Source organism: Bactrocera latifrons, unplaced genomic scaffold, assembly GCF_001853355.1.
Source record: "Bactrocera latifrons isolate USDA-ARS-PBARC rearing strain unplaced genomic scaffold, ASM185335v1 scaffold_5, whole genome shotgun sequence".
NCBI classification, from domain to species: domain Eukaryota; kingdom Metazoa; phylum Arthropoda; class Insecta; order Diptera; family Tephritidae; genus Bactrocera; species Bactrocera latifrons.
This window is the reverse complement of record NW_017537156.1, coordinates 3,558,832-3,585,816: the sequence shown is the minus strand read 5'-3', so window position 1 is coordinate 3,585,816 and position 26,985 is coordinate 3,558,832. Positions and strand designations below refer to the sequence as shown.

The 26,985-nt window shown below is 35.3% G+C and overlaps 3 protein-coding genes across 6 annotated transcripts; 1 reads left to right on the top strand and 2 right to left on the bottom strand.

The window, feature by feature from the left end:
• The first annotated feature begins 340 nt into the window (after nt 1-340).
• On the top strand, nt 341-1,785 carry LOC108973720 (trimethyllysine dioxygenase, mitochondrial). Its single transcript, XM_018941161.1, has 2 exons — nt 341-699; nt 770-1,785. The coding sequence occupies exons 1-2, from the start codon at nt 504-506 to the stop codon at nt 1,675-1,677; spliced, it is 1,104 nt and encodes a 367-aa protein (XP_018796706.1). The 5' UTR covers nt 341-503; the 3' UTR covers nt 1,678-1,785.
• Nucleotides 1,786-1,849: 64 nt separating this feature from the next.
• LOC108973719 (golgin IMH1-like) lies at nt 1,850-26,126 on the bottom strand. Of its 3 annotated transcripts, none has more exons than XM_018941159.1 (9): nt 26,046-26,126; nt 4,595-4,867; nt 4,341-4,521; nt 4,158-4,277; nt 3,994-4,089; nt 3,778-3,876; nt 3,564-3,704; nt 2,515-2,556; nt 1,850-2,374 (listed from the first exon to the last, which is right to left on the bottom strand). In XM_018941159.1, exons 1-9 carry the CDS (start codon nt 26,063-26,065, stop codon nt 2,312-2,314), a joined length of 1,035 nt encoding a protein of 344 aa, XP_018796704.1. In that variant the 5' UTR covers nt 26,066-26,126; the 3' UTR covers nt 1,850-2,311. The 3 variants fall into 3 exon arrangements, with proteins under 3 accessions (XP_018796704.1, XP_018796705.1, XP_018796703.1); XM_018941160.1 differs by having other exon boundaries at nt 3,567-3,704; XM_018941158.1 differs by having other exon boundaries at nt 1,850-2,556.
• On the bottom strand, nt 6,941-24,856 carry LOC108973717 (laminin subunit beta-1). Of its 2 annotated transcripts, none has more exons than XM_018941151.1 (3): nt 15,597-15,713; nt 13,729-13,786; nt 6,941-13,659 (listed from the first exon to the last, which is right to left on the bottom strand). In XM_018941151.1, exon 3 carries the CDS (start codon nt 13,063-13,065, stop codon nt 7,624-7,626), a length of 5,442 nt encoding a protein of 1,813 aa, XP_018796696.1. In that variant the 5' UTR covers nt 13,066-13,659; nt 13,729-13,786; nt 15,597-15,713; the 3' UTR covers nt 6,941-7,623. The 2 variants fall into 2 exon arrangements, with proteins under 2 accessions (XP_018796696.1, XP_018796695.1); XM_018941150.1 differs by lacking the exon at nt 15,597-15,713 and adding an exon at nt 24,614-24,856 and having other exon boundaries at nt 7,011-13,659.
• Nucleotides 26,127-26,985: the final 859 nt, after the last annotated feature.

Here is a 26,985-nt window from a genome sequence, read left to right as displayed (position 1 = left end):
TTCGCACAACAATTATAAAAATATTTAAGGAATGGCTTGACACCTCATCCATTGCTTTAAAGTTTTGATTAGATGCAAGACTAGATGAGCAACAAAGTACTTATACGGAAGAACTCATAATTAACATGAATAATCTTACTCTTATATTAGAAAGGTGAGATAACATATGAAGGAGAGGAAGAATTCATTTACTCTCGTTCACCCGTATATCGGACTCGCACTTTCAAACACACACTTTTATATGTGTATAGTATATTTCTGTATATGCTCCAAAATAAATAAATAATTATAAATATTTAGAAAATAGAAATCTGTACTTACAAGTGTGTATTGAACGTTGGAAATTATCAGCGGCTTATCAACAGATTCTCTGCGTCACATGTATATTTTTGTATGTGTATATAATATTTCTTTTTGAATAGCCAACTGTTGTGAAGCCAAAGTCTAGTGTTTAGTCTCAGTTTAATAACGCAAAGTAAAAGTTCAAATTTGGAACTGAAAAAATGATACAAATTAAACACAGTCGCAGTGGCAAAACGCTGAAAATCAATACATTTTGGCTACGTGATCACTGTCGTTGCGGCGATTGCTACAACACGGAGACAAAACAACGCAAATACAATCTGCTGGACATACCGAAAACCGTGAAACCGACAAGAACTGAATACATCAAGGATGGACTGCAATATGAAGTGCACTGTAAGTCAAATGTAATTAGAGGTTAGGTGGCATTATATGTATGTTTTTATATGAATTACATTTACCTCAGGGAGTGATGGCCATACATCCGTTTATGGCATCGATTTCCTACACGACGCGCAAGTCGAACATATCGTGGCGCACGCCGAGGACTCCACTGTGCGCGTACCCTGGAATCAGCCGTTTATTGTTGCGCACGAAGCGCACTTGCGCACCACACTTGCCGAACTGGTGAGCTCCGAAGCGGCAGTGCACAAAATTGTGCAAAGTCTAATACGTTACGGCATCGCGTTCATTGATGGCGTACCGTCGAACACCACAATGACCGAAATGGCGGTGCGACGCATCTTTCCACCGATGAAAACATTTTTCGGCGAAATGTATACCTTCTCCGATGTACAGGATCACGCTGATACTGCCTATACCAAGCAATATCTCGGTCTACACACGGACAACACGTATTTTTGCGATGCTGCGGGTCTGCAATCTTTGCATTGCATACAACATGTTAATGGCACTGGTGGTGAGAATTTCTTTGCGGACGGTTTGCATGCAGCGCGTGAATTGAGACATCGAAATCCGCGTGCTTTTGAGATACTCACGAGTGTAGCCGTGCCAGCGGAGTATATTGAGGATGGACAATATCATAAACATTCTGCACCGATAATACGCGTGGATCCGGTGAGTGGTGAAATAGTGCAGCTTCGCTTGAATGTCTACGATCGCGCACAATTCGATAGCATACCACAAGCGGAAATGCAGGATTTCTACGATAGTTTCCGTGAATATTTGGAGATTGTACAACGCATCGAGAATCAATGGACTTTCAAATTACATCCTGGCACTGTGTTGATTTTCGATAACTGGCGTGTGTTTCACGGTCGTCATGCGTACACGGGTCAACGCACCATGACTGGTTGTTATGTACAGCGGACGGACTTTTTGAGTAAGGCGCGCGTACTGGGCATCATCGATTGAGTGGAAATTATATAATAATACTAGCGATATTTACACAAATATGCATGATGATGGCTTGTGTAAGCTTGTGTGGTGAATTACGAAATATATTGAGCTTTTTGTTTGGAATTTTTTATTTATTATTAATTCTTGGCACTTTTTTGAAAACAGATGAACAAATTTTTTTTGGAATTTAAAGAAATCGATAGAGTCATAAAATACCAAAATTTAGGTACATATGTATGTTAGGTATGTCAAAATGTAACGAAAAGTATTTTGATCGATATAAAACAAAAAATGTAATCATTAAGTTGCTACTTATTTGAAAAGACACTTCATTTACCGCTACCACTTCGGATCTTAAAATTTAATTACATTTAATTAATATTTCAATCTTTTAATTGTACACTTATTCTTCAGTACTTAAGTGCTTATTAAACTGTACTAAGTATTGAAGTGAATCTCTTGAAAGCAATAACAAAAACAAATATTTTCTTATCAACTGCTTACAAACCGAAGATATGTGAATTGCTTAGGAAAGAAGAAGGAAAAGAAAAATAATCATAAAATAAAGGCATTCTACTTTTCATTACTTGTTTTAGAGATAATGTAGCGGAATAATAAATAAAATATCTTCAGAAATCATTTTGTTTTGCTAACGCCGGGAACGTTTATGTGTGATTACTTCAACACCGCTTTCTGATGTTGGTGGAATATCCTGCGAAAAAGGTTAAAAACATAAATCGGAATAGTTTTTTTAAAGGCTGAAAAACAGTTTCGAATTAAAAATATGTGTATATGTACATATGTGATTTTATCAAGTAGTGTTTTTGGAAATGCTATGTTCTGACTACATACCGTTGAACCTCTATTACTTTCAGATCGCGTCGGCAGGCTTATCTGTAAAAAAAATTACGATAGTTATTAAAAATAAATTAAATAATATATTTATAAGATTAAAAAAATAATATTATTATTTTAAAATATTTAATACAGAATGAAATTTATATTATGTTGGGTCTATAAATATAATCGTTTGGTTTTTTTTGAATATTTGAAGGTTTGTTTAACAAAAAAAACTAAAAAAAAAAGCATTTTTGAAGGTATTGCCCATCTGAAGCTACAACATTTCCCCATCTTTCCGTAGGAATATTGGTGTAAGCCCAATATATGTATGTATAACTAAAAAGTCCTAATGACTACCGAAAAGTGCTTTGAACCGATCTTTAGCACAATTTTGTACAAATTTCTGTTACATTTATATAATGTTTACAAAAAAAAAAAAGTCAACTTCATCAACCATCTCCGTAAACAGTTTCGTACATATTTATATATTGGGTAGTCGAAAAAGTCTTTTCGTATTTTGTCAATAGATGCCGTTGCAGTCGTATACCTCCAGTGCTACCAATCACATTGTATCATACCATATAGTGTTGGAAAGGTGCGATTTTAAGCTTCATTTAGTAAAAAAAAAAAAAAAAATTGGGGGCAGTTGAAAATAAGTTATAGCTGTTCAGCAATGAGTCAAAATAATGAAGAAATTCGATATATTTTGCAATTTTTATATAAAAAAAGTTAAGAATAATGCCACACAAGCCACCAATGAAATTTGTGAAGTTTACGGGGACGATGCTGTATCAGTTTGTGTATTACAACAATGGTTCGCTCGCTTCCGTTCTGGAAATTTCGATATGAACGTACCTCGCATCGACTATATGAGTCGATGAAATTATGGAAAAGATTGACCAGGACCATCACATGAGCAGCGATGACATCGCTAAGGATTCCAGCCAGTAAAAATTACTTGTCCCAGTTCTTTGCCGAGTGAAGTTTGATTAGAAATACGAAAATACTTTTTCGACTACACTATATATACTAAAGTAGTAAAATAGAAAAAATATATTTACAACTTTTCTTGTTGGTCTCCAACCGCGCAACAATGAGCGCTCCTCATTATCCACATCAGTATCCGAAGAAGACGATGTACAACTGCGCTTTAAGACAGCGCGGCTCTGAGGTCTTGGCTGTACAGTAATGCTGACAGGTTGCTGGGGTGATTAGTTAAAAATATATGTGGTACAAAGTAAATAAATCTCTTATTTAATAACTCTTTTTACAAACCGTAAACCGACTCTCGTCATTTCTTTGTATATGCGGCAAGGGATTTGTGGCATTCGGGTAGAAGATGTGCTGGATTTCTCGCATTTTATTGATGGTTTTCTGAAACAGAGGTGAGTTTCACAGAATCAGTAATTATTTTTAACCTTAAATACATAATGGTGTATATTCATATTTATATAGACCATTACAAATAATTATTGATTCTGTGAAACTCACCTCTGTTTCAGTTTTATAGTCAGCGTGTTCTTTATGCAAGGTGTTAATGGTTTTTTCTTTCTGCAACAGTTCATCCTGCAAAACACTGATTGATTTCTGTAATACGAGAAAATATACCAAATACGAATTTAATAAACCAACAATAAGTTAATTTAGTATCAAACCTGTAGTTGCTCCTGTTTTAGTTTGCTTTCATTGATTTCAATTCGGATTTTTACCAGCTCTGCGTTGTTGTTGTCTAGATCAGCGTGCTTGGCTTGCAATTCTTGATGAATCACATCAAGCTGGAAGTAAAAAAACAGAGTTATTCTTTTATATCCATACATTTCTTTATTACATATTGCCACCTCATTTCTTAACACCGCCTCCTTTTCACCACACTCCTTCAGCTCCTTTTCATTGGAAATCATCAATTCACCACAGCGTTTTTTAAAAGTCAACAATTCAGCGCGCAACAAACTTTTACTTTCCATCAAACGAGTTTGCTCTTCTTTGTATTTGTTAAGCTCTTTTTCTCCAGCAGCAATTCTACAAAATTTAAAAAATAATTTTAGTTTTTTTAACATATACTTCAACTAAATTTTTTAATAAGTACACTCACTTTTCATTTAGCGCCAATACGGTGCCATGTTGATTGTTAATTTGTACATTTAAGAGAGAGTTTTGTTGACCCAGCTTACTATTTAGTTCCGTTAGTTTTTGTAAACTGCTACGATGACGATTTATGAACGTTTGTAGCGCTTCTTGAATAATTTGTGAATTAACAAACACTGTCTCAGGGCTATTTCTTGCAGCTGCATTTCTTTCAGTGGACTTCATGTTGTTTTGTTGTAATATATTTGACTTTGATACTAAGTTGTTGCGATTTGCTTTACTGTAAAATGAAGACAGAATTCATTGCATCATTGCATAGTTCTAGGCTGTATTATTTTCTGCCGTATATACATATATAAAAACACTATATTTTTTTTTGTAAATGTAACACACAAAAACTTCAATTTTAATGGGGAAAGTTAATTACCATTCGAAAGAACGTTTTATTTATTTTTTGAAGAGTCCATCTTTCGATGACTCGTTCAAGCATTTCGACTGGTAACTGGTGAATGACACGAATGATGTTTTGCTGCTAGACCTGAATTTTATTTACGGTCGCCATTGATGGGAAACCTTTCCAAAGGCATCATTTTCGAAGAAATGTGGATCGGTGATTCCATCATCCCACAAATTACATTAAACGTTTTTTTTTTTCTGGAAAAAATGGCTGCTCTTAAATCTCCTTAGTTCGCTCTTCGTCTTAAAATCGGGAATTTTGCTTATTTAAATACGCATCGAATCTAAAATGGACCTCATCGTTGAACAAAAGCTGGCTCGAAAACGTCAGATATTCTTGGAACTTTTCAAGAGTCTATAGAGCGAAGTGATGTCGCTTGGGAAAGTCGAGCAGCTACAGTTCAAATACAAACTGTATTTTTGTACGGTTCTAATTTAAGATCTCGACGTAAACGTAACGACGCCGAATCGACTTCTTGCACACTCCTAGCTACGGCTGCTAAATTTCCTTCATTTCGTACTGGATATGGTATATTCCGTCGAATATCATTTAATAATGAATGCGGGGTCTAGAAATGGGTGATGGCATTAAGAATAGTGCGCTCAGTAGGCCGATTAAGGTGATCATAAGTCGAAGTGCGGGAAACACATTCGTTACAGAACGTGAATATTCGTAATAAAGTTGAACGAATTGTAAACATAACAGCTAGTCACAACAGAACCTCTAGGCGGGTCACTCGTTATACATATGTAAATGAGGAATTAACAAGAAAAATTAAATTGGTAGCTTTATTCGGAAAGCTAGGAAAATCAGATCTTATAAAAAAATATGTTACACTCATAAAGTGAGATCTCTTTCAAAAGAAATCAAGTTTAATAAAGATAATACTTCTATTTATAGATTGTTTCTACAGGTATCGCCTGAACAAATTCCGCGACCGTGCACTAAGTAGGACAATCATTAGTTTTTTAAAGTTGAAACTTGTTTTTAGGATCCATTTTTAGATCGCTGAAAGTCGTGAAACCTTTATGTTGACGTAGATAAGTAAAAGGAAATGAGATGGGGACAAATCTGGGAATGTCCTGAATGTGACAAAAACAGCTAATTCGCCCAAATCGCAGTGGCGACGGCGTAGGTGTGAGTTGGTGATGGTAATTATTTTCTTTGCCAAATCACCACAGTATATGACAGTCTTCGCTTTCTTCTGACCAGGTTTTGCCGGGTGATGCTCACTTTTTCGATTGTTTCCTGACCTCTGCGGTGTACACGCTTCCATAGAAACTTATTCAGATTCAAGTAGTCTCACTGTTGCGATTGTTGACCGGAGTGAGCAAACGAGGTACCCCAAAGTGCTGATAACTTTCTTATGCCTAGAGTTTGAGTTAAAGGCTATGCTATTGAACCGCACTTTTAATTGGTGGTGTGCCAATTAGAGATTTAGGACTTTTGTCATTCTTAATGGTAGCCGTATGCGTGAGACCACGTTGAATATGTGATAAAACTTATACCAGGTGGCGCTGTGATATTTATCGTGATTAAACTTTTCAGGGTACTTTAATGTATGTTAATTTTACCAAGAAGTTTATAACACTCAGAAGGCAACGTCGAAGATGACTCTTTGAAGTACATATACTATATAATATATATGAAATATGTTTTCTAGTAGTTGGAAGCGAGATATGAATTCTTCTATATAATAATAAAAAAATAGAAAACTGTAAATCGGAGGGCCTTTCGGTACAGTTAAGAGCTCATAATTGGAGAGATTTTCGTAGAGATGCTTAATAACCTATTTTTCAGAGCATCACAAGCGACAAAAACAAATATTCGTTTTGTTTCTAACTCACCCTATAAAATACCCTGCTAGTTTTGCTGCTCATCAATAAAAAAAAAAACAAATTTTTAAACATTTTTATTGGCTCAATATATTAATACAAAAATTACACTTAGTTATTACAACAAAATCTTTAGTGGAGAAATCATTCTCAAATCTTTTACAATTTATTTAAGGCACATAATTTATTCATATGTTCGAGACGTACTTATTCGTTCTTCTTCTTATCGGTTTTATGTTTATGTATTGTATGTATGTAAATATATGTGTGTGCATATGTGTATAAAGTAAATGAATGTGACTTTCGCATTTTGTCATTCAAGTACTTTTTGCTTAAAAATGGTTTTTGTTTTCATTGGTTTTCTATTTCTTAGAGATGGCTTCTTTAAATAAACTAACATAGAGTAAAATATATTTCATATATGTATGTATATAAAATATAACATTTGCTTACAACAGACACGTTTTTGTTTGTTAATTAATTGTGTGCTTTACTAAAATTAATATTTTGTTCATCAATATGGCTTACAAGGCAATTGGAGAATAGAAGAAGTGATAAACGCGACGCAGCCGCCACGACGCACAGCTAGCACAACTAACACTGGCTTTAAAATCGATATATTTGAGTTTTGGTCTTTCTAATTATTGCAGTTATCAAAGGCTATTGTTATTAAGTATAAATGCAATGATGCAACACTGCGTTTCTATTCCAACTAACTATGGTAGATGCGCGAGGCTCGCCGCTTTAGCCGGTGCACAGCCTGTAGCGATCGGCATGCTCTTGGATTTGCTGCAGGGACAAAGTGAGCTCATCGTTGAGCGGCTTCAAAGCGTCCTGTAATTTTTGCAAAGTATTATTCTTCTCCGTGTAGACGTATTGCATCACTTGCAGTTGACTCAGTTTGTCGTTGGTGTCAACGGTCAGTTTGGAGGCGCGTTGCAACAGTTTCTTGGCGCGTTCACGTGCGCTCTCCGAACTGAGCGCACGATCCGTAAGCGTTTGATTGACCAAATTCGTGGCGGACTGCAATTGATTGGAGTATTCGCGTCCCTTCAGGGCAGCCTCTTTGACTGCAATCGCTTCGTTCTTGATTTCCTTAGCGTCCAATTCATTCTTAAGTATATTCTTTTGTATACGGCTAACCTGTTTGGCCAGTTCTTCAACCTGTTGTGCTGTTGCATTGGCTGGCGCTTCAGCTTCGCTGGTCTCCAGATCGATCTGATCCAAATCCTTGGCTGCAAGTTCAATATTTACATTGGCTTGTGATATGGCGTCGATGGCCTTCAGTTGTGAGGCGTCAGCGTCGTCGAGATTCTTCACTACCGAATTGGCAGTATCTAATATTTCGTTGGCAGTTTCTTTGGTCGTGTTGGCTTTCGCTTGCAGTTCGTTTACACGCGAAAGATCACCACGCGTATTGTAAATGATAGATTCGACATTTTTGAGTGAGGATACAGCGTCATTGATTTTGCCACCCAACACTTGTATCTCTTCCGGATCCAATTTCAGGTCTAGCGCGAGTGTTTGTAGTGCAACATCCCGACTTTCGCTGGGCAGTGCAGTGTTATTGTTTATAAAATTATTCAGTTGCTCTATCGTAGCTTCACCCTTCTTAATGTTCTCATTAGTGCGATTGAGATAGCGTTCGGCGTCTTCGAAGGCGCTCTTTGCTTTCTGATAACCTTCGGACGCGTTGACTTTAGCTTGGAAGAGTGAACGTATAGTTTGATCGGCCACATCTTTTTTATCTTTAATTATTTGTTCGGTGTCTTTAGCCACTTTAAGTGCCTTTTCGGTACGTGTTAGTGCGCCATGTTCGCAGGATAGACCGCCACAGGAACCGCAACCGGCGCCGCCACAAAGCGAATCGCATGGATCGCCGCTCTTATCGCATACTTCATTATTCAAACCGGGTATCATGCTGGTTAGCGTTGATAGCTCGTCGCGATAGTCAGCAATAATGCCATCGTTGGCTGTTATAGTAGCTTGTTCATCCTTTATCTTATTCGATAGCGTTTCAACGCGCTTACAGTTGCGATCTGTATTGGTCGCAAAGTCTTCGGCTTCATTCTTCACTGTGGACAAGTCTAATACACGCTCGAACGCATTTCGTGTTAGATTCAGCGCCCCTTCGATGTTAGATTCCTGCAGTTGTATGCCATTCTCTTTGAGTTCCTTTGACAATTTCTTTACGAGCTCAGATTGATTACGTAACGCTTCCAGCTCGACAGTGGATAGACTCAAAGATGAGTGTATATCCTCTAAGTTCTCTTCGGTCTCTATTAGTTTACTGTGTGAAGCTTGCAGTTTCTCCTTGAGTTCCGCACCTTCCTTATCCAAAGCATCAATGTCGTGCAAACTAACAGTGGTATTTTGTAACAGATCCCGTATATTCTGCAACTTCTTATCCAAAGTGCTGAACTCTGCGGTATATGCACCGGTAGCGCCAACTAATTTGATCTCCTTCGCACGTTGTATGGCCTCTGCGGTGGCGTCTTCTAAACCATGTAAAATTAAATCCCAATTGTTGAAGCATTCACCGCAAGGTGCGCAATGCGGGAAGCGTCCTTGATAACCACGCGCACATTCATTACACTTATAGCCGCCCATGCCTTCGTGACAGACACACTGTCCAGTCTCACGATCGCATTGGAAGTCAGCCGAGCCATAGGGATCACATTCGCACGGTTGACATTTTTCGTTCGGATTGCCCCAGTAGTTCGATTGGCATTGATTGCATGCACGTCCACCAAAGCCATCTCGACACTCACATTGACCAGTGTAACGGTTACATTGTTCAGATAATGAACCGATGGGATCACATTCACAAGCCTCGCAACCTTCACCGGAAGCAATCTTCCAATGATTCACCGCACACTCATCGCAACGTATGCCCTGCACATTTGGCAAGCACGGACATTGGCCGGTAAAGCGATCGCAATGCATAATCGTTTTATTCGTACCCAAAAAGTCACATTCGCATTGCACGCAATTCTGTTGTAGCGCATCGCCGAAATAACCATTGCGACAGAGTTCACAATGGTCGCCAGTCGTGTCGTAAAGACACTTCAGACACTGTCCTGTGCGTCGATCACAATTGCCGGTATCATAAAGATCGATATTGTTGCTACAGTCACATTTTTGGCAGGAGCCGCCTGGTGTCTCGGCATCGCCGAAATAATTGTCAGCGCAAACCTCACAACGTCCACCGTCATAACCCTCTTTGCAGTGACAAATCATGTTATTATTGCGTGTATCAAGCGAGCAACCGTCAGCATGCGTATTGCCGCTGGCAACTGTGTCTGGGCAACGGCAAGCGCGACAACCTATCTCACTGCCCAACAAGGGATTGCCGTAATACCCTTCCAAACAAGCGTCACAGCCATAACCGCTTGTGAAGTCCAAACAGTTGATACACTGACCGGTGTGGGCGTCACATTGCTGAGCATGGCCATTACATTCGCACACCTGACAGTTGGGGAAGTTCCAATAACCCGGTTGACACTGGTCGCACTCACGTCCGTAGGTATTGGGATGGCAGGCACACTGACCAGTGATTAGGTCACAGTTGTTGTCTTTCGAGCCAATGCTGTTACAGTCACAAGCTTTACAGCCTTCCGGTCCAAAGCCATAGGTGCCGGGAGCACATTGATCGCACTGACGGCCCATGACATTTGGTTTGCACTGACAAAAACCGCCATGTGGATCGCATTCCTTACTCAGCGCACCTGTCGGATTACAGTTACACATACTCGCGCCATCATGTATCTCCGTGCTGGCGTAATTCTCCAAGTCTCGGCAACGTGGATCCACAATGTTGGTGTAACGCATGTCATACAGCGACTGATTGCAACCCATTTGTATATATTCGCGACGACGCAGATCGGCAGCAATTGAACCAGTGAATACTGATGTCACTTCAATGCGTGGCACCAGCGTCAGTGAGTCAATCATAATTGTTGCAGAGGGATTGTCTTCATTTTGTCGACGTCTTTCGAAATGTATTTTGAACTTATACACTTTGTTCGCTTCCAGACAAACATTGCGTAGAGCCACAACTTGACGATCCCGTTCGGGTAAAGTAAATGGTATACGCGTTTCGTACACACTCGAACCGGGTTGTACGCTGAGTGCGCAAACACCATTCGGATCTACTTCATCATTACGTACGAGTGTTATATAGGCTTTCTCCCAGTCATCACGTGAAGTGGTCTGATAACGTATCACCACATCGTAGGGCATGGAGCTCGGTATATCGTCAACAGTTATTATAAATTCCGAGTTTTCCGGTACACGTGTGAAACCGATACCGGTGTAGTCGGGCAAACGATCGGGCAGTGGTTGATATGGTACAACAGTACAATTACCATTATTATTAAGCGATACGCACACATCGGCAAATTCCACATCGTGTACGACATGCAATGGTGGTATAAAGTAATTCTGTTTCGGCTGTGAGCAATTGCGTCCAGACATATGTGGGCGGCAGCGACATTGACCCGTTATAACGTCGCAGAAATTGTCATATGAGCCACCAACATCGCAAGCGCACGGCGTACAACCATCCTCCGACTCCGAGAGCCCGTATGTTTGTGGTGCACATTGATTGCAATCCTTGCCGGTAACCAAACGTTTGCACGTACACTCACCGGTGTACATGTTACAGCCCGAATTATCAATTGTGCCGAGCGTATTGCATGTGCATTGCTCACAACCATCGGGATTTTCGGGCAACAAGTTCCAGAAGCCATCTTTACAGATATTGCAACGACGGCCCTTCACATTGGTCTTGCAATGGCAAGCGCCCGCCTCAATGCCATTTTCGGGATCATTCACAGAATCGCAAATGCCCTCATCCAAAGCGCCATTCAAATCGCAATCACATGGTCTGCACACTTCCGGACTGCGGATATCCTGCTCGGGATCACGGTAGAAGAACGGCATACACTCCTCGCAATGCTGACCCTGTGTATTGTGCATGCAATTATCACACACACCACCCGATATGCGTCCCGATTGTTCGAAGACCTTTTCATCAAAATGGCAGCTAACCGCATGGTCATTACATTCACATTTCTTGCAGGCATTGGTCTGTTTGCCGAAAGCCGGTTTCCATGGTAGATCATTGAAGAAGTCTTCGCAAGTCTCACAATTCAAACCTTTGGTATTGTGTGTGCACTGGCAACGGCCATGTACCATATCGTATTCATTCGACTCCGTGCCTTCCAATGGCAGACATTGCGAAGCGTGACCGTAGCAAGAGCAAGAGCCACGTACCACCATGTTGCTGATACCATAGTAATATTTCTCCTCCATTTCCAGCCGATTATCGAGCAGATTATCGCCCAGTTTATGCAGTTTAGTGAAATTGATACGTAAATTGGTCATCTTCAACATATTTTGCACGTGCGTCGCATACGGGTCGGACACATTGATGTTTGGCGGCAGCACACGGAAGATCACTTCACCGTTGCGTGAGGGTTCCACGTGGGAATAGCGCGATGTACACATAACATCGGTGATGTTACGCAACACAATTGGCACACCGGGGAATGACTCCGCGCAATCGTAAGCGAAGTAACGGTATACATGCCAAGTTTGACCAAAATCAAACGAGCGCTCGATCAACATAGCCGCCGGACGAAAAGTGGTGAACGTGATAATCAAGTGAGTAAAGTGAAACTCGGCTTCCAAATCCAATTGTATGGTCACATTCTCCTTGCCGTTCTCCGATTGCCACCAGGTCGGTAGATTTGTGCCCGGTTTCGTTTTGTAGATAATTTGTCCGATACGATGATTCTTATAGGGATCGTTGCGCGTATCCTCGCGTGTATCGCACAAGAAACACTTCTTATCCTGCAAATGCGAGAGTATACAGAAACGTTCCGGCGTATGTATGCCACAGGTCGACGAGGCGGTCAGACGATTTTCACGTCCAATCAATAGATTACCCGTTGCCGGGTAGCAAGAGGAACGTTCACATGGATGTGTCTTTTTGTATTCTCTCGGCGGATTCAGTGGACGATCGCGACGCCCGGTCAGTCGCTGTGCCTGTGCTGTTGATACCGCACAAATGGTCAGCAATACGAACAGGCAAACGGCGATAAGCGTACTGATGCTGGTGCTGTTTTTGTTGTTGCAATTGAGGCGGCAGCTATATGTGCTGCTGCGTTGTGACTTCGACATTATTGATGAGAAATTCTGGCGGCGATTAAGCGGCCCGTTACTCGTATGTTATGTGTTAGTATGGTGTTCGTTTGTGGTAACGGAGCAGTCTATAGCGATGACACGACACGATACGAAGCGTGGTGCGCCTTAATATAAAGTTTCGCTTAATAATTGCTTTTAGATTTCTTTGCTTTTAAGATTTGTGTGCCGTTTTGACTGCGCGCATGTGTGTGTGTGCAAACTAAGTGTGTAAATGTATGCGTGTGTCAGTAGTTTCTGCAATTTCCGGTTGTAACCAGGCGATTTAAAATCAGTACGCGAGCTCCAGTTTTAAATGTGCTGTGTTATTGTTGCTGCCTTCTTCCTCTACACCCTCTTCTGCGTCTTCCTATACCGCCTCAACTTTAAAAGCTGCGACACTTGTGTGCTCTTTACTCGAACTTATTCCGTGCGATTACGAGCCGTTCGGTAATCTTAGAATAGCTTCGACTGTATGTGTTTTTAACTTCCTCTCCTCGTGCGTAAAATATCGCGGTGACCTCTTCTTGCTGGTTGATTATGAAATAGTGCTTCCTGCATTGCGTGTAGACAAATGCATTGTTGTAACTCCACCTGCGCGTTTGAAAAGCAAAATATTAGTTTCGGTATATCGTGTGAGGCATACATAAGAACTGGAGTTACTTGTAATGGCGTGAAGTGGAGTGGATTTGCGGCTGTGCTTAGAGTTCCAGTGCAAAATCTGTAAGAATTAATTGTACATTAGCTGCATTTGCGGAGTAAATAAACAGTTTTGATGAATGAAAAATATTGTGGGCAGTGGTGGTTGAGCGTTTCTTTTACTTTTTTGGTAATGTTTTGCCAAATTTTGTGTTAAAACATGTAATAAATTAGTGTATTAAGGAAAAACGAAGAATATGAAAATCATATTAAAAAATTAAAAAAGGAAATTTTATTTTTTTTAGAACTTTTTTTAAAATTATACTTTATATTTCTATTTTATTATTTATTTTTATTTAATATAGTAGCATAAAATGTTTTCGTTTTTATTTTATATGATTTTAATATAAATATTAAATTTACACATATATTTATTTATATAATATAGTTTCTGTTTTATTATTCATTTTTTTTTTTAATATAATAGAATTAAATATTTTTTTTATATAATATTATTTTATATGATTTTTGAGAACTTATTAAACAGAAAACCCACTTATATGCACTAACTAAAATAATTTCATTATTTTGTTTTATGCATAATTAATTTGTATTTCATTTTACTAATTATATATGTACATATAGATTAATCTGAATCTTTTTTATTATTAAACTATAATTTTTAGGTTTTTTAATTTAAATTTGTTATAACTTTTTCGATTTTATTATTTTTTTTTCGAAATTCAGTTTCGTTATTTTCTTTTATTTTATCAAATTTAATTTGGCTTTTCAAATAATTTTTTAAGTTTATTTACGTGACTGTACTTTTTTGTTGTACAGTTTTTATACATTAAATTTTTTTTGTAATTTTTTCGATTTTATTACTTTACAAAAATCAGCCTAAAAATGCAGTATCGTTATTTTCTTTTATTTTATCAAATTTAATAAGATTTTTAAATTTATTTTACGTGACTGTTATTTAAATTAAATTATTTAAAATGAAAGTATTAATTTAAAAATTAATATTTTATTTTTCTTTTGATTTTAATTTTAGTTTTAATTTTAATCGTAATTTTATCTAAAATTAATTTTAATCAGTTTTCTTTTTTATTTCCTTTTAATTTTTTTTTAGTTAAAATTTGATTTTTATATTAATATATTGTTTAAATTAAATTAAATAATTTTTAATTTAGTTTTAATTTTAATTGTATTTTTATCTAAAAATATTTTTATTTAGTCTTGTTTTTTTCCATTTCATTTTTGTATATAAAATTTGTTATAAATTTTTGAACTGCATAGTTCTGTTTTAAAATTAAATAAATATTTAAATAATTTTAATTGTTTATTCAGCCTTATTTTTAAGTTCCTTTCTTATTTTAGTTTATATTGATTTTTCGTTCTAATATTTTTTATTGTATAATACATAAAATATTTCAGTTTAAAGAATTTCAATTTAGTCAATAAACATATTTTTATATATTTTTTTTTCATATATTTTCACTAATCTTTATTATAATATGTATGAAACTGAATTTGTAAAGCTCTACAGAAACTTTTTCTGATTTAATTTTTACTGTCACTTTCCGAAGGCGATTTCTTCACACTAAACATATTTTAATGCTTTTCTGTCTCAGTATAATAGTTTGCGTTATCACAGTCTCAAAACGTGCATCCATAATAATTTTCATTAGTAACTTCCACCAATTTTCCAAAAATATTTCTTAACACTTTGGATAAACTGTTTTCTCTATCCATCACAAAAAAAAAAATTGAATGTTAGAAATTATTGTTTAATCATCACATTCTTCAAACTTTTTTGACTTTCCAACTCTTGTAACCCCATTTCATAAATTTTTTTTTTTTCAAATATGCTTTCTAACTGCTACACTTACACTTTGTCACTTATCTCTTCAGTTTGTTTTTATGATCCACTATCTTATTTTTGTTTCTTGCACAAAAGCCTAAGCTGTTAATTAGTTTTCGAAAAACTTTGGGCGAACCGAGCCCGACAAGCAACGCGGTCAGACTAAAGTTATAAAATGGAATTTTTGTACACCAGCGCGTATACGAGACACCCCAACCCATACACATCCAAGTTCGTAGGAAACCTTCATACATACATACATATATAAATACTCGTATACAAAAAATTATATGTAGTAATTTATGAACAAATGTATACATAAGAATTTCACTCTTTCTTGGCGATAAAAAGAATAATTGAATTATGCTCCGCTTATGATGCTCATTTTTTATTCATAATGCCTTCTTTAATTTTTATCAGCTAACAAATAAAACATATGTATTTGTGTATGTGTGTATAACGACATTTGGCCGCGTTTTCCAAGCGACAGGAGCACACAGCATTTTATGGCAAAAGCTTGGAGCTTAAAGTTTGGAGAACGAAAGGAATGCAGCTTAAAAAATATTAGAATTTTTTTTATAAAACTGAATAAATACAGACAGGATATCTTTAAATAAGATAAGGATGATACTGGATGATAGTTATCCAGTAATGAAATTTTTTTAAGAGTAAAACATTTTATAAATTTAGCTTCTAAAGTATTTTAACACAAGTGTTTTCTTTAACATTTTGTGAAGCTTTCAGTCAAGAGCTTTAAAATTCATTTTTACAAATAAAAGGTTATGTTTCACTTCAGTAGATTAACACTTTAATGGCCCTTTTCTTAAGAGAAGCAAAGCTTACACTATTTTTACATATAGAATTAGCTATTGCTTAAAAAACTTTTCGAAATCGATCTGGTCAGCAAGCTTTAAACTCGGACAGTTACTTAAGTATTTTCTTGATTTCAAAGCATGAATTGTCGTGTAACGAAAGCTCTCAAAGCATGAATTGACGACTACGACAGTAGTTTACTTTCATGTAACGAAAGCTTTTGATGCGTGATTTGTTAAATGCTCCTGAGATTTGAGTTTGAAAACGTCTTACTTTCATGTAACTAAAACTCTCAAAACTTGAATTGTCGAAAGTAGGTCAAATTGGAGTTAAAAAATGGCTTACTTTTATGTAATGAAAGCTTTAAAGCATGAATTGTCGAAAGTTCGTAAGTTTTGAGTTTAAAAATGGCTTACTTTCATGTAACGAAAGCTTTCAAAGTTTGAATTGTGGAAAGTTCATTAAATTTGAGTATGCGAACCAAAGTTTGTTAAAGCTTAAATTGTTGAAAGTTCGTTAATTTCGCGTCTAAAACTGACTTCATTTCATGTAACGAAAGCTCTCAGAGCTTGAAATGTCGAAAGTTAGTGATTAGATGGCTTGCTTTCATGTAACGAAAGCGTTCAAAGCTTAAATTGACAAAATTACGTCAGATTTGAGTATAAAAATGACTTAATTTTTTAACTCAAATAAATTTGATTCTAATTTCTTCATATTTTGCCATTTCAAAAATAACTTTCACCGAAAATCGTCATTCAATCGAAGCTATTGCATATTATTATACTTATACTTCGTTTTCTATGATTCCTATGTACTCCACATACATTCGCTTGGTGATTAACTGATAAGACTTGAACTAAAAATATGACTTATGCAAAGCTAAATACTCATTCAAGCAGACTTGAACGGCGCCAAAACGTTGAAAATGTCAGAAATGAAATCAAAGCGGGATCTGTGAATAAAAGTACTTAGTTTTGGTGTATAAAATTAATGTGTTTGTATGTGTTTATGTGAGCACACATAAAATATGTTTTATGGCCACGGCATTTGGCGCTTTGGCGTATACTCTGGCGACTCATGCGCCCACAAGATTCTCAAGCCTACTTCTAAGTTATAAGCGAGCATACTTATACATACAGACATGCATGCACACATATATACATACAAACATTATAGTGTGTGTATATACTGCAAAGCATCAACTGATAAAGAGTTCATTCACTGATTTCATTGTATTACATAAACGAATTTATTATTGTTGTTATTTATTTTTTAAGGTTTGTTATTCAGAAGTTTTCGTTAAAAGTAGTTCATGTGATATTTTTATAAATATTTTTATGTTTTTATAGAGCACATGCTGTACTGTGTTGAAAGTCGGCAAACAGGCATGCCTCCGCTTTTCAATGTTGCAAGCAAAATATATAAATACATATGCATATGTATGTGTGTGCATGTGATTGCACTTACATTTTTATTTAGCTTAAATTAGTTGCAATGCTATTTGTAAATTAGAATTAGCAAAACTGTAATGGAAGCGCAAGAATTAAAAAAATTAAAAAAAGCGCAGACATGCCAATGCACTTGAGCGCGCTTTAAAATTTTTGTTATTGTTGCTTTAAAGTTTTTTTGCATTTGTTGTAGCTTTTAATGCATTCTAACACTTAAAGCAAATTTTTGCGGACATGAGCTCATCCAGTTAATCCCACTGAAAATAGATCCATGAAATAATTGTGCAAATTATTGTTGTTATTGTTGTTATGGCTATTATTGTTATTAAATTCTTTTTTATATAGCTTTTTTACTAACTGCCACATATGTATGTACATACAAATATGAGCGCCTTGCTATTTTTGCTTTTTTTTTTTGTCCGAAGTCATTTTATATGTGTTTGTGTTTACATGTGTTTAAAGTAGCAACTTAATGCAGAACTTGAAAATTTATCTCTCATTACTCGGTTAAATATTTGCACCCAACAAAAATTGTTAGAGAAAAAAAATAAAAAAAGAAATAAAATGTGTTTGCAATGTCTGCTTGATGCTTTTGGGCTCAACAGATGGGTGGCTGCGAGTGAGTGTGGTTGTAGACTCACGCATATGAAGCACATACATGGATTTATTTGTAGCCAAACACAAAACATATTCACATCTGAATGTGTGCGTCGTGCGTCTTATATTGTGGGTGTAGATTTTTGGATGTGTTGGCAGTAGAATTGAAAATTTGATTAAATTTGATTAAATCTGTTCACGTACGCAGAGAAGACAATATACAAGACAATATATTAGAAAAAGTTATTATAGATGTGTCATGGATGTCCTTTTATGTTGTAATTGCGCTTTCAGCAGTCGAATAGAATGCTAATGTGATTAACCACAATTATAGAGGCTAATTAAAATTAGACAAATATTTTTTGGAGAAATAAAAAGTTGAATATTATTAGTAGTCATTACCGGATATAATACGCTTATTCCAAAGCTATTTTCATCCTCAAAGCATTTTTATTTACCAAACGTAGATTGAGAAAAAATTTCTTTCGCCATGAAAATAGGAGAAAAAATCAAAATTCAAAAATTGTTTATGTTTTTATTAAAAAAATAAGAAAGTACTTTTACTTCGGTTGCATCAATAATCTTCACAGCCTCATTTCTTACAGGATAAAAGTGTATAAAAATACCTTTATCTTGATTTTGTTCGTCCAGTTTATATGGCAGCTATATACTATAGCGATCCGATCTGAACATTTTGTTCTCAGACTGTACTGATGTCTGATGACTGATCAAAATAAAGGAATTTGTGTTTGAGAATCGATGATGGTTTTTGCACCACGATAATGCACCGTCACGTACTGTGTTGATTCTTGGTGAGTTTTCGGTAAATTTTCAATCAATATCGTGACGGAACCACCGGTCTCGCCTAATGATTGCGTGTGACTTCTGGCTATTCAACAAACTTAAACAACCGCTCCGTGGAAATCGTTTTGAGTCATTTGAAGATATCAAATGTGAATCCCTACGAGATAACGGAAATTAACTTAAAAACTGTTTCGAGGATTGGAAAATATGTTATAAACTTTTACAGGCGTGTTTCATGGGCTCGTATCTCAGTGTAATAATCATATAACCATGATTTTCCATAGTTATGACCATTTTGAGAAATTTAAGAATAATTAATTCAAATTCATACAACATTAGCATCTTTCTTCTAATAGAAATAAGCACATTTGGAAAAAGTTTGAATAAAACGTCGCTTATGTTCAAAACCACTTAGAAAATTGCTTAACGTTTGAGAAGCCTGGACAATCAGAAACCACTGTTATGACTATTTGCTGTCAATATGCTCTATAAGGAATATAATAGACTAGGTTGTGGAATGGATAAGTCATGACTTTTGAATAGAACAAAATCTTTTCCGGGAGCGATACATATATTAGAGTAATTCTACCATCGGTACGTGTTTTCGTTACCAAAATAGTCAAAATATTGATTTGCAACCCAATGACTTCGCGTATTATTTCATAAAAATCCATAATTAAGTGGAAAATTGCAATAATTGATAAATTTGATTCTGACGGGGCCCGATGAAATGAAAATTGTTCAATTAATGAGTTATGTTTTGATTTTTAGTGTCAAAAAGTCTGCATTCTATGGTTCATATTATAAAAAATGTAGGTGAGCGTTCATCAGTTTTCGAAAATGATTACTGATCGGAGCTTTTGAATATCAGAACTTGATTTTCAAAATTTGACTAACTTGAAGCAAAGATAAGTTGTGTAATTTGCTTATTCACTTGATTTGTAATCCAATGACTACTTCCTGTACTGTTACATATATACAAATGAATATTTATTTTACGTATACCCCACGTTAGGAGCTTTCGATATACAATATATCAATTTTTTTAAAATTAATTTTATATTGGCGGAAATATAGAGACCTTTTGAGAGCGAATTTTAAAGTGTTAAAAAAAACCTGGATCGTGCTGAGAAAAAATTTGCTTTGAACAGGATTCCCGTAATGGACCACACTAACATGCCGAGGTATTTTTGAAAACATATTTCGAAAAAAAAACAAACATCTGTTCATCAAACAATGTGTTAGTGTATTGGTATTTAGTAGTCAAATACCATTACACTAACTGAAACGGAATAAACAAAAATAAAAATTATTGCTACGGACAGATGTGGTTAAAAGGCGTCCACGACTAAATGAACAAACTGAACAAACAAAAGTCTAGAGTAATATAAACAAATAAAACCGGCAAAAACGCGCCAAGATGCGACTAGTGACTTAATTGAAGTTTATTTGCCCAGCATCAGCTCTGAAAGCAGACTGGAGGGACGCCAACCAAAAAGTCGCACTGCCTGTGTGTTTTATTAAATAGACATTTGGCCGAAATTCTACATAAGTTATATACATACATACGTATATTATGTACATATGTTTATACAACACTCATACATATGTACACCCACATGTATGTACATATGTAAATAGAGTTTTAATTGAGCGTGCAGCGAGCAATACTTCACTGTGCCAGCAGAAACATTATGATGATTGACAAGAAAATCGCAAGCAGTAAAATTGACTGTTATATGAACAGTTGGAGCAATACTCAGTTCATATGAATTTAAAAATCAAAATGCTGATTAATGTACATACACGCGAAAACTTTATGCAGGATTTAAGTATTAATTTGCATTCAAAATCTAAATATTGATTATTATACACAAAATTGCACCGAAATTTCGGGATTCAAAAAATGAAGTTTAAACTTTAGATAATCCAGGATTGAATTACTAATTTGTATTTCAAATGAAAATATTGACTGATCCCAAAATTTTAGATAATCGCAAAATTTCAGCATTTAAAAAGTTAAATTGTACTTAAAAATCAAATTGTTGATTAAGGTACACAATCCCGAAATTTCGGTCTTTAAAAAAATAATTTGCACTTAAAAATCAAAATGTTGTTTAATGCACTCAATTCCGGCAAGTTTAGATAAACCGGACATTTCGGGATTAAAAAATCATTTTCGGGATTCTGCACTGAATGAAACATTTTTTGCAGATTCTCAAGTTGTATAAAAAATTTACGAAAAATATTTTTTTAATACACAATAATTCCCTAAAAATAGGCTCGAATTCGTACAAATTATGAAGATACCATACATTTGTATATGTACTTCTAGAATTAGGCGTACTACACATACATATTATATTTACTGGCGTTCTGCTCAATTTTCATATACCTATATATGCATATACAAAGAGCCAAATTAAGTTAATAAACTAAAAGAGACCTAAAATAAATGTGGTATGAGTTTCGGTATTTCGGGATTTCAATAATAGCAATTCGGCATCCCGATATGCCATGTCTTGCTGAACAAATATAATTTATAATTTTTACCAAAATCTTAACACATGTAGGAACACATAAATTATAACAACAACCAAACATATTTAAATATAATATTTGTATACATATATATACATACATATGTATGTACAATAAAATTGATTTTCCTAGCACATTTCGGAGCTGAGTAAGCACAGAAATTACGCACAACAACAGTTGCGGAAAATTGAGTATGTAATGTTCCGGTAGACCAAAAACTCAAGCAATAAAAAAACAATTGCCTCACAGCACATTGGCCCAAGCTATGAGATCATAATCGCGACCAGCAGAATTGTAAGAAAAAAAGTGTGCGAAACTAAAAATACTAGCGTAATGCTGAGGTTTTTTTTTTTACAAAATTTTGCACTCTCAGCGCTTGGCAGTAATTGCAGTGCAAGTGCAACTTGCAATTTGTACATTCATAGATATTTCAACAACATTAGATATAATATGAATTAGATTCGAGTCCAAGTTCATATGATATGAGTCCAGTGGAGATAACTCTTTGTCGCGTTTGTTTATATTTTACCGTAATTAACGTATCCGCCTTTCGTGTTGATTTTTCGGCATCTTTTTAAGCTTTTTAAGCTTTATTTGTGTCCTGCTTCGACGTTTGCCTCACTCTTTGCAGTTATAATTAAAATGTATCCGCGCACAAGAATACAGGACCGCACTGGACGTCGATGCTTGAGTGCGTTAATGAATAAATTGCTCGAATGCAAACACTTACAAACAAGAGCATAGACTTAAATATTATACATATCTAGAAGTATCTATGTATGTATGTATAGTACAGCGCAAATGGGTATCAGTTTTAGACGCTTTTAACGTCTGGTTCCGATTTTTCGAAGATTTTCGTTTCAATTATAACTCGGAAATACAGAAATGTTGGAGAATTTCAATTTTAAGAGCAAATCAACTATTGAAAAACTCAGTTTCAGGTAAATTCTTCATTCAAAAAATGAGATTGATGTATTCCCGGAACCGTAGTACAAGTAGATCCACAAATAAGTGGCTGAGCTTAACAAATCAATTAAAAGCTAAATTACAAACATTAAAAATTTAGAGGTTTACCCATCTATAGCTTTCTCGGAGGAATTTTTCAAAAGTCAAAGTAACTTTATAAGTATTTAAACCAAAAAGATCATGGAAAGAATTCTGCAACTAAGATAGTTAATGACTTTTAGTGAGGATGCTAAGCCATTCGACTTAAATATATGTAAAAAAAAAAGTATGTAGTTTTTAAGAGAAGCGTATTATTTGTTCCAATCGGGAAGCCAAGAAATCTGTAGTATGGTAGTTTTCAAGCCTATATGAGAGAGATTTTATCCTTAAAAATGCTTTCGAAAAACAGGTTGTGTAAAACGGAAAGCGTTACAGAAATTTGATAATTATCATTTTTTTATACCCTGAAAGGAGTATACCATATTAAGTTAGCCGCGAAATTGGTAACATCCAGAAGAAATTGCCGAAAATGTATATAAATGTTCAGCGTGACAAGTTGAGTTGACTTAGCCATGTGCCTCTGCCTATTTATACGTCCGTATGCCCATCAACCTGTATATACGCGAACTTGTCCTTCAGGTTCTGAGATATCAAGCTAAAAAGGGGACGAACATGTCATACCAACTGAACGATCGGAATCAAATTTCGTACTCCGTAATTAACGCCTTTTTTAGGTTTTTTTTTTTCGAAATCGCTTCAAATCTCTGTTATGAGCCTCAAGAGTGTTAATTGTTTGACTTTTTTGCTATATTATTCTAATAATATATTCTTTCAGCCTTAAGGGGGAGTTATTTTTGTGATCTAGAGACCGTCTATGAATTATGAATTGGAAAGCTTAAAAGGCATTTTTTAATATATTTTCATACTTAATATAAAAAAAAGCTACTCTATGGACGTGCGTATAGAACTGTCTAACATTATTCAAGTGAATAATATTGCTGAGGTCATAACGTATTTAATACAAAAACAATTCTTTACTTATTCAAGATTAAATATTTGTTGACTGAAGTAAAGTCGTTTCGTTTATCATAGAATAAGAATATGCATGTCCCACATGGTGTACAGTAGACATTAAAAATCTTTGTATATTAGGTTTATTTCTAATTTTCAATGAAGGAGTTAAAAATACAAGAAAAAACATTAATGCTCTGCTTATCATTGCACTTTTGGCTGCAACTCCAATTTCCAAGACAGAAAGAGTACTCGTATGTACATACATATGTAAGTGGACACCTAAGCGGTAAACAGTACGTTACATAGCATTTTACACAGAACGTTTACTATTTCAATAGAGCAGACTATTTTCCCAAATAGTGTGAAATATAGTACAATTGCAAAAATTTTTTTGAAGCAAGTTGAAAAAAAAACATGTTTATATAAATATATATATATGTAAATGTACGTATATGTATGTGCACAACTCAGCAGTTAGTTTCTATCAGTTGCATATGACTGCATTGTCTCAAGTTTTTTCTTTGACTTTGCAGCAGTGCTTTGTGTGATAAGTCTGTGGCAGCGAACGGCGCAAGAAAAACATGTGATACCCTTAAGTGAAAAATGAAAAACCAAAGACCAGAAAAGAAAGCAAGTGATATGCATGCAACTCAAGGAATGTACGAGTAAACGGAAACATGTGTATGTATTATATTAAAATGGTGTCATACATAGTGGTATTATCTGCAACTTCAGAACGCTCTTGGGCTATATAGAGAGCACATAATTTATCCTTATACATATACTCATATTATATTTAATACGCCGATCACTACATTTGCCCACAACATTTTCATTCATTTTTTCAAAATTTTCATATTTTTACAATGAAAACCATACTCACCATTGACCGAGTCCAGTTGTTGATAAAAGCCCAACTCCTCTTGCACACACAATTTGTATATGCACCTACAAGTATTCATGAAGTTTGTCTGTATGTATTTATGTAGGCACTTTACACACACTACTCCATATGCACAATATGAATGTTTTAATACACACACACAACCGAAACACTGTGTTTTTTTCACTTTCTTAAAAATATGCCGCACTTTACGTCCGAGTAACCGTTCAAACGATCTGACTCCGTAAGATCACCGCTCAACACTGAACGAACGTCTCGAAGCAATGCGACTCGCAACTGTGAATTGGAGACAAACCAATACAACAACTGCGGAGATATCTGGCCGGCGGTGAGTGCACATTCAGCAGATACTCGTGCGCTGAAGTCGGCCACTCAGTGGGTCGGTGCTCAGCACGAAAAGGAATTAAAAAAATATCAAAAAAATAGTAGTTGTGTATGCAGAAAAATTTGGACATGAGGCAGATACATCTTCAAAAATACATACTACATGTATTTGCATCAAAAATTTGTATATGTTGCCGTACATTAAGACATTGAATCGACAAGTCTCAAACTAGACGACAACAACGCTAGCAAATGGGTAAACATTGCGATACACAAAGACAACACTAAGAATATAAACAAATGTGCCGACGACAAAGTACGTAAATGCACAAAAATTATACACACACATATACAAAACTGTAGTTAGCTGCGTGTATTTGACAGGTTCTCTGATGCTAGGCATAATGTGGATTGTCCGAGCGGATTTGTTAGGAGTTGATGTCACGCACGTAGCCTCTCTTGGTTTTAGTTGCACAGGTAAAGCGAAATATTTGAGTGTGATTTTTAAGTAGATACTATAACTTTTTGGAGTTGAAAAAACAAGCTATAAAATTTTCTCATCGTTGTAGTCAAATTGTATGTTTTGAGTTAGGAGCGTATTTTGATGAGGAAGGTGTGGCTGCTGTTTTAAACTGCCAATTGTGATCAAAAAGCAAAATGTGTAAAATTTAATTCCAATGCCAAGGGATAAGCTTCAGCAGTGATAAGACGTTCGTACATACAACTCAATGATAATTAATTTGTAATTGAATTTATTTTAAATTTAAGTATTTAGCGCTATAGGTGATTAATATAATCCTCATTATTATAACCATAAGTGTTATTAATGCTTCTACAAAGATGACTGTATGTAGTACGGTTCCTTACTTTACTTTGCCTCGATTTTTTATTATTAAAATAACCAAATGTTACCAATTAATTACTTAGTAAAATATAAGACTTTTTAAAATTTAAATAAAATTGAAGGCATAATTATAGGCGCATACGTATTGTGATAAAACATGACGAAATTAGTTTATCTGCGTACATGCAGGGGTAATATAATATTAACATAAACAAAATATAAGTACTCGTTTACATTTCTTACCTTGAACTGGTTCTGGGCATAGTTTTAGTTTTAGATATTTGGTTCCTGATTTTCAATTATTTAGATTTGCAGAGCAGCCCGTTTTACATATGTATGTAATTAATTTTAATAATAATAATTTTTTTTTAAGTAAACTTCACAAAAATGTTATTTTTTAGTAGACTTTACAAAAATATTTTTTTGTTGTGATATTTTAAAAGCCAAGATTTAATATACGTATTTAAATTCTCACTCGATAAATAATTAAATTTAGTAACGAAGTTCGCGAATTTATATGATAGTTATTTTTTTATTGTTTCGTTACACAATTTTCAGCAGTAATTCCGCAAAACGTTCATTAGAACATAAGCAACACCTTATTACAATTTCCATATCATAAGTGACCACTATGCTCTACAATAAATTTTTATTCACTTAATAAGCCGAAATTAATTTGTTACTTTTTATGTGTTAAATATTGTTGAGCTAATACTTTTTCACATTTTTTTTCTATTTGCAATGGTTCCGTTAAAAATCCGTTAACTAAGCAAGAGTCATCTTCCAAATTTTCCGTTTAACATTACAATGTCAACCAGAATTGAAGACGGTAGATGAGATAACACAAAATTACTACTTGTGTGCAGCTCCAGTATATATCGCGCTAATTTTGATTAATTTGGTAAATTTCACTTGAATATGCACTAAAACCTAAACTTAGGACCGGTTTAAAAGTCCAGAATACTATTAAACATATATTTTACTTGCATGAACAATCACGTATCTCGAACCTTCCGCAGTAACTGCACAACCGCTCGTATTAAACGAAACCGAACCGGCAAATGGCCGCTGCACACACGAAATTCAGTTTCGTTACAGGCTTTTGCATTGCATCAATGTTACAGATGGCTTGCACTTGCACATTTATCACCGATATCCTGAATAAGGTTAAGAATAAATTTAT

What these genes read in the sequence shown, in the direction of transcription:
- LOC108973717 (XM_018941150.1), bottom strand. Translation starts at nt 13,065, where the DNA reads ATGTCGAAGTCACAACGCAGCAGCACATATAGCTGCCGCCTCAATTGC.
- LOC108973719 (XM_018941158.1), bottom strand. Translation starts at nt 26,065, where the DNA reads ATGCCCAGAACCAGTTCAAG. An exon ending in ACTATAAAACTGAAACAGAG is followed by an intron (nt 3,877 to 3,993) that starts GTGAGTTTCACA and finishes CCTCTGTTTCAG; the next exon opens with AAAACCATCAATAAAATGCG. An exon ending in ATGACGAGAGTCGGTTTACG is followed by an intron (nt 3,705 to 3,777) that starts GTTTGTAAAAAG and finishes TAATCACCCCAG; the next exon opens with CAACCTGTCAGCATTACTGT.
- LOC108973720 (XM_018941161.1), top strand. Translation starts at nt 504, where the DNA reads ATGATACAAATTAAACACAGTCGCAGTGGCAAAACGCTGAAAATCAAT. An exon ending in ACTGCAATATGAAGTGCACT is followed by an intron (nt 700 to 769) that starts GTAAGTCAAATG and finishes CATTTACCTCAG; the next exon opens with GGAGTGATGGCCATACATCC.